Here is a 12622-nt window from a genome sequence, read left to right as displayed (position 1 = left end):
CCCTATGAAGGGGAGGAGTCATGGCTGTGAGCACAGAGCTGTGCTTGTGCTGTTCACAGCTGGCAGCAGAGAACCACCTTGCAGTCCAGATTTGGCTGAGAAGAGGTTGTGTGCAAAGGCTCTGGTGAAGGTCCCACTGGCTCTCCTGCCGCCTCAGCAGGTGGAGGGCCCTGGGTGGTTTTATACCAGGTCTTTCTGTAATTTCATTTTCCAAAAAAAGCACCCAGACCGCATTCAGCCCTGCTTACCACTACTCTCCCATGCCTGAAAAAGCACATGAAGAGAACACGTGCAGGGCTAAAGCCTCCAAAGCCGACCTGCAACATGCAGTCTTTCCTGGCCTTTGAAAAGGGGCAAAATCTAGAGCGTGGAAGTAGTGTGAATGTGGGACAGAGAAAGAGAAAAAAAATGGGGCAAAAAGGACCAAGAGAAAAAGCGGGCGCTGCTGGCCGAGGGTCAGTCAACGGATGGAGTCTCTCTATGTTCCTGGAAGGGACATCTTGACGTCAGCGTTGGAACAACGGCATTGGAGCTGGCCGGAAATTTTGTATACGAAGGAATCCAGATTTTTATTTCATAGATATATAGTGTATTCCTATTATAGACTATAATATTTATAAATTAGATATACTACTAAACTACCATCAACCAAAACAATATACTAAGAGAAATAATATAAAATATATGAAATGTGTAGTTATGATGTCAGGATAAAAAGTAATTTTAAAGAGTTGAATCTGTAATTATGTGTAAATACTAACAGTAGAGGCCATATTTAGTGTCACTATCTGTTATGACACATATTGTTGGTTTTAGTATGTTTATGTCTGGAAGGTGTTCCATAAAAGAGAGGTATTTCTAACATAGATAAGATACATATGATATATACATGCTGTTAAAATTAGATTTGAATAGAACTGTGTAATATGTATTATATACCCTATGCCTGTATATATTACCCCATGCCTATAATATATTAGAATATATTACGTTACTCATGCAATTTTTAGATACATATATAGCCATATCTACTGTTGCTATCTGTTATGAACCATATATATGCCCTATAGTTAGCGCACTTAAGAGCGGTGAGCTGGAAAATTCTTTGCTCTTGTTTCAATAAAATGCAATTTTACAGGATCTGCTGTGTGCAAGACTTTATTGATCTCAGCAAGGCCTAGAGTAGTGGTAAATGTCACCCACTGTGAATCTGGGATCTTGAACAGACGCCTTGAAGTCAACCAAACTGAGAGTGCTGAATTGGCTCTAAGCAGAAATTAAGCCAAGCCAAGCCAGCCCCTCAGATCACAGAATCCCAGAATGGCTTGGCTTGGAAGGGTCCTTAGAAATTGTCTTGTTCCAGCCCTGCTGCCAAGGGCAGGGACACCTTCCGCCAGGCCAGGTTGCCACAAGGCGCATCCAAGCTGGCCTGGAACACGGCCAGGGATGGGGCAGCCACAGCTCCTGTGCGCAGCGTGGGCCAGGCCTCAGCAGCCTCTGAGGCCAGAATTCCTTGCCCATCACCAGCCTAAGGCCGTCCTGTGTCGCTGGGAAGCCACTGGCCCTGGCGCTGTCCCTGCGGGCCTTTGCCAAGAGCCCCTGTGCAGGTCTCTGCTGGCTCCCGGGCAGGGACCGAAAGGCCGCAGGAAGGCGCCCCTGGAGAAGGCCTTGGAGAGCGCTGGGGCCAGGAGTGCCGCCATGAGGGCAGCAAGCGGGGCCTGGGCTGTCTGTGCGTGTGGGAGGGCACAGGGCGGGCACCGAGGCCCTGCCAGCTGGAGCTGGGAGCTCTGCAGGGCGGCCGGCAGAGAGGCCTGGGCTCCCGCAGCTCTGCAGCCCTCACGGCTGAGGCAGCTGCCCGGGCACAGCCGGCTGGGGACACGCGGCCGGCCCGGGGCCAGCCACAGGGGGAGCCGGCTCTGGGGCCGGCCCAGGCCGCAGCAGGGAGCAGCCCATGGGGCTGTGCCCGGCCAGGGAGCGGCTCTGCCCGGGGACAGGGCTCCGGGAGCAGGGCAGCAGGGCCGGCAGTGCCGGGCACAGACACAGGTGCACACATGGCTGCAGCCACAGTCAGGATCACGCAGGAGCCTTCTCACTCTCTGCAGCTCCCACACAGCAGGGTGGGGCTGGTGCAGGCCAGCCTCTGCTCCCAGGAACCAAGGGAGAGGACAAGAGTGGCTGCCCGAGGAATTGGTGCAATTGTCCTTGCTTGAGCCACTTCAGCAATGTGTGGCAGCGGCACTCGGGGACATGGTTGCGAGTTGAACTTGTCTGTGTTAGGTTTGTGCCCTGCGACTTGATAGCAGGACCAATGTGGAGTGGGACACAGCCCAGCTGCTGGCAGCTGTGAGCTGACTTATTCCGTACAGATGAGCCTTCCACCATGGCGAGCACCAGTGCTGGCAGCCGAGCCACTGGCACCATGCCACCTTACACTACTGCAGAAGACTTGAAGGCTCAGGCTGTGTCACAGGAGGGGGGTGGGTGGCTCTCCCAGCTCTTGAGCTCAAGGTGAGAGGAGAGAAAAGCTGTTACCCATCAGTGCCTTGAACTGAAACATCGTAACAGGGGAAAGAGATGTGCAAAGGCACAATTTTGAGTTCCATGTAGGCAGCACTGAGAATGGACCACTCAAATCCAGGTGTACAATATGGCAAATGCCACACGTTTTCCTGGGGGGGAAAAAGCTTTAAATGAAACACAACAAAGTCCCCAAAATCAAAGAGTAATGTTGGAATATTTTGTGATTGATGGCTTAGAGAAGCAGCTGTGCAGTGCTGATTGTGCCTTCTCTGCATACTCATCATCTATGCTTGTCTCAGGGGTCTCTGAAGCCAGGTAATCATTTCTTCCTGCTCCAGCCTGTGCTGAGACCAAGCAGGCCTGGGGTGCCCAGGCCCGTTAGCAGGAGAGCTGGTGAAAGTCACTGCCAGGCACACGGCCTTCCCCTCCAAGGCTCCAGAGACACAAGGGCAGAAAGCTGTAGCCTAAGCTGCATTGCACTTGCACCTTTGTTGGCCTTGTCTGTCCTCTGGCATCCCTCAGGCTGGGCGGTGTAAATCTGAGCTGCTTCCACAGGGAATTCAGGGTTTGCCCACACTGGGGCCTTGCTGAAGGCAAAGGCCACGCAAGGGCTCTCTCCCTTGTGCCGCCCGTGCCATGGAAGGCCCCAGAGCAAGAAGGCATTTCTTGGCTGCTGAGACCCCTCTTGACACTCTGGCCTTGCAGGTTAGCAAAATCCACACGGACATACGGAGACATTCCCGCACTGACTTTCACTCCTAACCTTTCAATTCTCTACAAGGAAAATTCTGCTTTTTCCTTCTGCTCTGAAGGCCATGGATTCCCTTGGCTGATGTTTTTGGCACAAAGGTTCTCCTCACATGGAAACCCTTCCGGGCAACCTGAAATTCTTCTGCCCACTGAGAACCCATTCTGTCCCACGGGAAGTGCAGTGCAAAAGCCCCACGTTTCTCTCCCCTGCCAGGAGCTGGTTTCACAGCTCAAATGCCAGACACGATGCAGATGGCCCCAGAAGGGAGGTTGTAGCTTAGTGGGAGTCATTCTATCAGCCCAGGGAACACACAGTATGAGCAGAGGAAAATGACCTCAAGTTGCGCTAGGGGAGGTTTCGATTGCATCTCTAGGAAATATTCCCTCAAGCAAAAGGTGTCAAGCTTGGGAACAGGCTGCCTAGGGAAATGGCTCGGAGTGACCACCCTCAGAGAGGTAGAACAGTCTTGTTGATGTGGCATTTGGGGACCTGGCTGATTGGAGCAGTAGGCAGTGTTAAGTTTGCAGCTGCACTGTGTGATCTTCAGGGACGTTTTCAACCGCGCTGACACCTAGATTTCAGTGTAGCTCAACCAGCGAGGAGTCAAAGCTTAGAGTCAATGATCCTCAAGGGTGCCTTCCAACAGGGATGTCTATGAGATTGCCAGTAAAGGGCCGATGAAAAGAATGACAAAAAGAGAGAACAATGGGAAATCCTTTGGAAAAGCTTCCCCCAACAAGGGCAGCACTAAGCAGTACACCAGGGCCACTCTGAGTGCCTGAGCCAGGAGTTGGCTCAGGGCAAAAGGGTGGGGCTGGCTGGGTTGTGACATGCTGTGACACGTGTGACGTCACGGGGGACGTGTCACAATGGGGACAGCTCTAAAAGGCCCCAGCAGGTAACGCTGGCCCTGCATTGCTTTGGCAAGCGGTGAGTACACACGTGGCGGGGAGGCTGGACTGGGAACAAGGGCTGGGGCAGAAATGCTGCACCTGGGGCTGGGTTCTCCTTCTGCATGCAGGGACAGCCCCCCATGGGAGAGCCTTGGGCAGGCCACAGGGTGGCTGCTGCTGCTGCTGCTGCTGCTGCTGGGGCACGGAGACAGGCCTTGCTGCCTGCATGCTGTCTGTGGCCCTGTGCTTCCTACGCCCAGATCCCTGAGGATCCTGGCCTCTATCCAGCAAGCAGCAGTTCCCTCCCTCCCCGCCCCACTCACAGACTTCTCTCCCTCCTCCTGCAGACCATGGCTCCCATGGCGTTCTTTTTCACGCTCTTGAAAAGCCTCATCCAGTACCCACAGCCCGTGGCTGAGGGATTGGATGAGGAAACACGTCTGCGCATGGAAGTGCGTGCCAAACACCTGGAACGGGAGAGGCTTCAGCTGGAGCAGGAGGTGGAGCGGCATAGCCAGCAGCAGGTGCAGTTCTTGCTGCTCTTAGCTGTTGCTGTGCTCCTGGTCTACATCTTGGTCCTGTGGTTTATTGGGTGGAAAAGCAGCCTGAGGAGAGAGGAGGATGAAGAAGAAAACCGTGGTGCAAATGAAGAGGAAGCGGGCAATGTTGCTGCAAATGAAGAAGACGATGTTGGAAACGAAGCTGTCAATGAGGCTGAAATTGCAGCAAACAACGATGTTGCAATTGCAGTCCAAGTAGAAGATGATTTTGACGATCGCGTTGGACGACTTATAATGCAGCGCATCCGGTGGCCTGTACAGGACCTGCAGAGAGGCTGTCAGTGGACAACTAACCTGATGGACAATTACACGGTTTATTTTGGACACGTCTTGTCAAACAGTTTCTACCCAGTCTTGCAACGAGCCATCGGGGTGGGCAGTGCCTTTGAGGGCTGGAGTCCCCGTGAGGAGGACGTGGTGTACCGCGTGCTCATCCCCATGACTCCTCCCCGAGGCCACAGCTTCCACCTGGAGCTGGACAGTGCAGGGCAGAGGCCCGTGAGGAACTTCCGTGTCCGCGTGCAGCTGGAGTGCACCTGCAGGAGGGAGCAGCAGGCTGAGGACATGCTGTGCTTCCTGCACCAGCCTGAGGAGGAGCTGAGGAGGAATCAGGGTCCCAGCCTCCTGCACACCCTGTGCACCGGCTCCTACCTGGACGTGCAGAAAACTGCCCGCTGGTTCTACCAGCTGGTGAGAGCAATCTGGCCAGCTTTGCCTCAGTCACACAACTGGCACTTAGTGCTGCTGCCCTCCACGCGCTCCTGCCAATTCAAGGTGACCAACGGCAGGGAAAGCTTCAGGATTGAGATGCTCTTCGGGGTGCGGAGAGACGACTCAGCCGTCTTCGTCAGCAGCCAGACCAGAGAGGCCCACACAGCAAGCACAATCTGGCCCGAGTCTTATGCTGTGGCAGAGGCTGAATTCTTCAAGCACATTGCCAGGCAGGCGCCTCCTGACAGCTTGCACCTGAAATGCCTGCAGTTCTTCACCCGACTTCCGCTGGGCTTCAGCTTTTCCACCTACACCATGAAGACCATTGTCATGCACCTGCTCAATGTCAGACCCGTCTCATCGTGGTGCAGGAGAGACCTCCTAGAACGACTGCAGGATATCATCAAGAGCCTGCGCTTCTGTGTGCAAGCCAAACGCCTCAACCACTTCATTGTGGGGAACCCGACGCTCCCTCAGCACATCCATGTACCTGCAGATGTTCAAACGTGTGGGACGTACAATCTTCTCCTTCGCCTGGCGCAGCAGCCGGATGCCCACGCCCAGGCCATCCATGAGTACCGGGTTCTGAAAAGGTGGTACAAAAGAATCCTTCTTGCTGAAGATTGACCCTATGAAGGGGAGGAGTCATGGCTGTGAGCACAGAGCTGTGCTTGTGCTGTTCACAGCTGGCAGCAGAGAACCACCTTGCGGTCCAGATTTGGCTGAGAAGAGGTTGCGTGCAAAGGCTCTGGTGAAGGTCCCACTGGCTCTCCTGCCGCCTCAGCAGGTGGAGGGCCCTGGGTGGTTTTATACCAGGTCTTTCTGTAATTTCATTTTCCAAAAAAAGCACCCAGACCGCATTCAGCCCTGCTTACCACTACTCTCCCATGCCTGAAAAAGCACATGAAGAGAACACGTGCAGGGCTAAAGCCTCCAAAGCCGACCTGCAACATGCAGTCTTTCCTGGCCTTTGAAAAGGGGCAAAATCTAGAGCGTGGAAGTAGTGTGAATGTGGGACAGAGAAAGAGAAAAAAAATGGGGCAAAAAGGACCAAGAGAAAAAGCGGGCGCTGCTGGCCGAGGATCAGTCAACGGATGGAGTCTCTCTATGTTCCTGGAAGGGACATCTTGACGTCAGCGTTGGAACAACGGCGTTGGAGCTGGCCGGAAATTTTGTATACGAAGGAATCCAGATTTTTATTTCATAGATATATAGTGTATTCCTATTATAGACTATAATATTTATAAATTAGATATACTACTAAACTACCATCAACCAAAACAATATACTAAGAGAAATAATATAAAATATATGAAATGTGTAGTTATGATGTCAGGATAAAAAGTAATTTTAAAGAGTTGAATCTGTAATTATGTGTAAATACTAACAGTAGAGGCCATATTTAGTGTCACTATCTGTTATGACACATATTGTTGGTTTTAGTATGTTTATGTCTGGAAGGTGTTCCATAAAAGAGAGGTATTTCTAACATAGATAAGATACATATGATATATACATGCTGTTAAAATTAGATTTGAATAGAACTGTGTAATATGTATTATATACCCTATGCCTGTATATATTACCCCATGCCTATAATATATTAGAATATATTACGTTACTCATGCAATTTTTAGATACATATATAGCCATATCTACTGTTGCTATCTGTTATGAACCATATATATGCCCTATAGTTAGCGCACTTAAGAGCGGTGAGCTGGAAAATTCTTTGCTCTTGTTTCAATAAAATGCAATTTTACAGGATCTGCTGTGTGCAAGACTTTATTGATCTCAGCAAGGCCTAGAGTAGTGGTAAATGTCACCCACTGTGAATCTGGGATCTTGAACAGACGCCTTGAAGTCAACCAAACTGAGAGTGCTGAATTGGCTCTAAGCAGAAATTAAGCCAAGCCAAGCCAGCCCCTCAGATCACAGAATCCCAGAATGGCTTGGCTTGGAAGGGTCCTTAGAAATTGTCTTGTTCCAGCCCTGCTGCCAAGGGCAGGGACACCTTCCGCCAGGCCAGGTTGCCACAAGGCGCATCCAAGCTGGCCTGGAACACGGCCAGGGATGGGGCAGCCACAGCTCCCGTGGGCAGCGTGGGCCAGGCCTCAGCAGCCTCTGAGGCCAGAATTCCTTGCCCATCACCAGCCTAAGGCCGTCCTGTGTCGCTGGGAAGCCACTGGCCCTGGCGCTGTCCCTGCGGGCCTTTGCCAAGAGCCCCTGTGCAGGTCTCTGCTGGCTCCCGGGCAGGGACCGAAAGGCCGCAGGAAGGCGCCCCTGGAGAAGGCCTTGGAGAGCGCTGGGGCCAGGAGTGCCGCCATGAGGGCAGCAAGCGGGGCCTGGGCTGTCTGTGCGTGTGGGAGGGCACAGGGCGGGCACCGAGGCCCTGCCAGCTGGAGCTGGGAGCTCTGCAGGGCGGCCGGCAGAGAGGCCTGGGCTCCCGCAGCTCTGCAGCCCTCACGGCTGAGGCAGCTGCCCGGGCACAGCCGGCTGGGGACACGCGGCCGGCCCGGGGCCAGCCGCAGGGGGAGCCGGCTCTGGGGCCGGCCCAGGCCGCAGCAGGGAGCAGCCCATGGGGCTGTGCCCGGCCAGGGAGCGGCTCTGCCCGGGGACAGGGCTCCGGGAGCAGGGCAGCAGGGCCGGCAGTGCCGGGCACAGACACAGGTGCACACATGGCTGCAGCCACAGTCAGGATCACGCAGGAGCCTTCTCACTCTCTGCAGCTCCCACACAGCAGGGTGGGGCTGGTGCAGGCCAGCCTCTGCTCCCAGGAACCAAGGGAGAGGACAAGAGTGGCTGCCCGAGGAATTGGTGCAATTGTCCTTGCTTGAGCCACTTCAGCAATGTGTGGCAGCGGCACTCGGGGACATGGTTGCGAGTTGAACTTGTCTGTGTTAGGTTTGTGCCCTGCGACTTGATAGCAGGACCAATGTGGAGTGGGACACAGCCCAGCTGCTGGCAGCTGTGAGCTGACTTATTCCGTACAGATGAGCCTTCCACCATGGCGAGCACCAGTGCTGGCAGCCGAGCCACTGGCACCATGCCACCTTACACTACTGCAGAAGACTTGAAGGCTCAGGCTGTGTCACAGGAGGGGGGTGGGTGGCTCTCCCAGCTCTTGAGCTCAAGGTGAGAGGAGAGAAAAGCTGTTACCCATCAGTGCCTTGAACTGAAACATCGTAACAGGGGAAAGAGATGTGCAAAGGCACAATTTTGAGTTCCATGTAGGCAGCACTGAGAATGGACCACTCAAATCCAGGTGTACAATATGGCAAATGCCACACGTTTTCCTGGGGGGGAAAAAGCTTTAAATGAAACACAACAAAGTCCCCAAAATCAAAGAGTAATGTTGGAATATTTTGTGATTGATGGCTTAGAGAAGCAGCTGTGCAGTGCTGATTGTGCCTTCTCTGCATACTCATCATCTATGCTTGTCTCAGGGGTCTCTGAAGCCAGGTAATCATTTCTTCCTGCTCCAGCCTGTGCTGAGACCAAGCAGGCCTGGGGTGCCCAGGCCCGTTAGCAGGAGAGCTGGTGAAAGTCACTGCCAGGCACACGGCCTTCCCCTCCAAGGCTCCAGAGACACAAGGGCAGAAAGCTGTAGCCTAAGCTGCATTGCACTTGCACCTTTGTTGGCCTTGTCTGTCCTCTGGCATCCCTCAGGCTGGGCGGTGTAAATCTGAGCTGCTTCCACAGGGAATTCAGGGTTTGCCCACACTGGGGCCTTGCTGAAGGCAAAGGCCACGCAAGGGCTCTCTCCCTTGTGCCGCCCGTGCCATGGAAGGCCCCAGAGCAAGAAGGCATTTCTTGGCTGCTGAGACCCCTCTTGACACTCTGGCCTTGCAGGTTAGCAAAATCCACACGGACATACGGAGACATTCCCGCACTGACTTTCACTCCTAACCTTTCAATTCTCTACAAGGAAAATTCTGCTTTTTCCTTCTGCTCTGAAGGCCATGGATTCCCTTGGCTGATGTTTTTGGCACAAAGGTTCTCCTCACATGGAAACCCTTCCGGGCAACCTGAAATTCTTCTGCCCACTGAGAACCCATTCTGTCCCACGGGAAGTGCAGTGCAAAAGCCCCACATTTCTCTCCCCTGCCAGGAGCTGGTTTCACAGCTCAAATGCCGGACACGATGCAGATGGCCCCAGAAGGGAGGTTGTAGCTTAGTGGGAGTCATTCTATCAGCCCAGGGAACACACAGTATGAGCAGAGGAAAATGACCTCAAGTTGCGCTAGGGGAGGTTTCGATTGCATCTCTAGGAAATATTCCCTCAAGCAAAAGGTGTCAAGCTTGGGAACAGGCTGCCTAGGGAAATGGCTCGGAGTGACCACCCTCAGAGAGGTAGAACAGTCTTGTTGATGTGGCATTTGGGGACCTGGCTGATTGGAGCAGTAGGCAGTGTTAAGTTTGCAGCTGCACTGTGTGATCTTCAGGGACGTTTTCAACCGCGCTGACACCTAGATTTCAGTGTAGCTCAACCAGCGAGGAGTCAAAGCTTAGAGTCAATGATCCTCAAGGGTGCCTTCCAACAGGGATGTCTATGAGATTGCCAGTAAAGGGCCGATGAAAAGAATGACAAAAAGAGAGAACAATGGGAAATCCTTTGGAAAAGCTTCCCCCAACAAGGGCAGCACTAAGCAGTACACCAGGGCCACTCTGAGTGCCTGAGCCAGGAGTTGGCTCAGGGCAAAAGGGTGGGGCTGGCTGGGTTGTGACATGCTGTGACACGTGTGACGTCACGGGGGACGTGTCACAATGGGGGCAGCTCTAAAAGGCCCCAGCAGGTAACGCTGGCCCTGCATTGCTTTGGCAAGCGGTGAGTACACACGTGGCGGGGAGGCTGGGCTGGGAACAAGGGCTGGGCCAGAAATGCTGCACCTGGGGCTGGGTTCTCCTTCTGCATGCAGGGACAGCCCCCCATGGGAGAGCCTTGGGCAGGCCACAGGGTGGCTGCTGCTGCTGCTGCTGCTGCTGGGGCACGGAGACAGGCCTTGCTGCCTGCATGCTGTCTGTGGCCCTGTGCTTCCTACGCCCAGATCCCTGAGGATCCTGGCCTCTATCCAGCAAGCAGCAGTTCCCTCCCTCCCCGCCCCACTCACAGACTTCTCTCCCTCCTCCTGCAGACCATGGCTCCCATGGCGTTCTTTTTCACGCTCTTGAAAAGCCTCATCCAGTACCCACAGCCCGTGGCTGAGGGATTGGATGAGGAAACACGTCTGCGCATGGAAGTGCGTGCCAAACACCTGGAACGGGAGAGGCTTCAGCTGGAGCAGGAGGTGGAGCGGCATAGCCAGCAGCAGGTGCAGTTCTTGCTGCTCTTAGCTGTTGCTGTGCTCCTGGTCTACATCTTGGTCCTGTGGTTTATTGGGTGGAAAAGCAGCCTGAGGAGAGAGGAGGATGAAGAAGAAAACCGTGGTGCAAATGAAGAGGAAGCGGGCAATGTTGCTGCAAATGAAGAAGACGATGTTGGAAACGAAGCTGTCAATGAGGCTGAAATTGCAGCAAACAACGATGTTGCAATTGCAGTCCAAGTAGAAGATGATTTTGACGATCGCGTTGGACGACTTATAATGCAGCGCATCCGGTGGCCTGTACAGGACCTGCAGAGAGGCTGTCAGTGGACAACTAACCTGATGGACAATTACACGGTTTATTTTGGACACGTCTTGTCAAACAGTTTCTACCCAGTCCTGCAACGAGCCATCGGGGTGGGCAGTGCCTTTGAGGGCTGGAGTCCCCGTGAGGAGGACGTGGTGTACCGCGTGCTCATCCCCATGACTCCTCCCCGAGGCCACAGCTTCCACCTGGAGCTGGACAGTGCAGGGCAGAGGCCCGTGAGGAACTTCCGTGTCCGCGTGCAGCTGGAGTGCACCTGCAGGAGGGAGCAGCAGGCTGAGGACATGCTGTGCTTCCTGCACCAGCCTGAGGAGGAGCTGAGGAGGAATCAGGGTCCCAGCCTCCTGCACACCCTGTGCACCGGCTCCTACCTGGACGTGCAGAAAACTGCCCGCTGGTTCTACCAGCTGGTGAGAGCAATCTGGCCAGCTTTGCCTCAGTCACACAACTGGCACTTAGTGCTGCTGCCCTCCACGCGCTCCTGCCAATTCAAGGTGACCAACGGCAGGGAAAGCTTCAGGATTGAGATGCTCTTCGGGGTGCGGAGAGACGACTCAGCCGTCTTCGTCAGCAGCCAGACCAGAGAGGCCCACACAGCAAGCACAATCTGGCCCGAGTCTTATGCTGTGGCAGAGGCTGAATTCTTCAAGCACATTGCCAGGCAGGCGCCTCCTGACAGCTTGCACCTGAAATGCCTGCAGTTCTTCACCCGACTTCCGCTGGGCTTCAGCTTTTCCACCTACACCATGAAGACCATTGTCATGCACCTGCTCAATGTCAGACCCGTCTCATCGTGGTGCAGGAGAGACCTCCTAGAACGACTGCAGGATATCATCAAGAGCCTGCGCTTCTGTGTGCAAGCCAAACGCCTCAACCACTTCATTGTGGGGAACCCGACGCTCCCTCAGCACATCCATGTACCTGCAGATGTTCAAACGTGTGGGACGTACAATCTTCTCCTTCGCCTGGCGCAGCAGCCGGATGCCCACGCCCAGGCCATCCATGAGTACCGGGTTCTGAAAAGGTGGTACAAAAGAATCCTTCTTGCTGAAGATTGACCCTATGAAGGGGAGGAGTCATGGCTGTGAGCACAGAGCTGTGCTTGTGCTGTTCACAGCTGGCAGCAGAGAACCACCTTGCGGTCCAGATTTGGCTGAGAAGAGGTTGCGTGCAAAGGCTCTGGTGAAGGTCCCACTGGCTCTCCTGCCGCCTCAGCAGGTGGAGGGCCCTGGGTGGTTTTATACCAGGTCTTTCTGTAATTTCATTTTCCAAAAAAAGCACCCAGACCGCATTCAGCCCTGCTTACCACTACTCTCCCATGCCTGAAAAAGCACATGAAGAGAACACGTGCAGGGCTAAAGCCTCCAAAGCCGACCTGCAACATGCAGTCTTTCCTGGCCTTTGAAAAGGGGCAAAATCTAGAGCGTGGAAGTAGTGTGAATGTGGGACAGAGAAAGAGAAAAAAAATGGGGCAAAAAGGACCAAGAGAAAAAGCGGGCGCTGCTGGCCGAGGATCAGTCAACGGATGGAGTCTCTCTATGTTCCTGGAAGGGACATCT

General features: G+C 53.9%; 2 protein-coding genes across 2 annotated transcripts; both read left to right on the top strand.

Annotated features, from left to right (window-relative positions):
• Positions 1-4610: 4610 nt before the first annotated feature.
• LOC136558238 (inositol 1,4,5-trisphosphate receptor-interacting protein-like 1) lies at positions 4611-6062 on the top strand. The gene has a single exon (XM_066552561.1). It carries the CDS (start codon positions 4611-4613, stop codon positions 6060-6062), a length of 1452 nt encoding a protein of 483 aa, XP_066408658.1.
• Positions 6063-10669: 4607 nt separating this feature from the next.
• On the top strand, positions 10670-12121 carry LOC136558237 (inositol 1,4,5-trisphosphate receptor-interacting protein-like 1). Its single transcript, XM_066552560.1, has one exon. The coding sequence runs from the start codon at positions 10670-10672 to the stop codon at positions 12119-12121; it is 1452 nt and encodes a 483-aa protein (XP_066408657.1).
• The last annotated feature ends 501 nt before the right edge of the window (positions 12122-12622 follow it).

Source organism: Molothrus aeneus, chromosome 6 (assembly GCF_037042795.1).
Source record: "Molothrus aeneus isolate 106 chromosome 6, BPBGC_Maene_1.0, whole genome shotgun sequence".
In the NCBI taxonomy this organism is placed as follows: Eukaryota; Metazoa; Chordata; class Aves; order Passeriformes; family Icteridae; genus Molothrus; species Molothrus aeneus.
The sequence above is the reverse complement of the archived record's forward strand: the minus strand, read 5'-3'. Positions and strand labels throughout refer to the sequence as shown.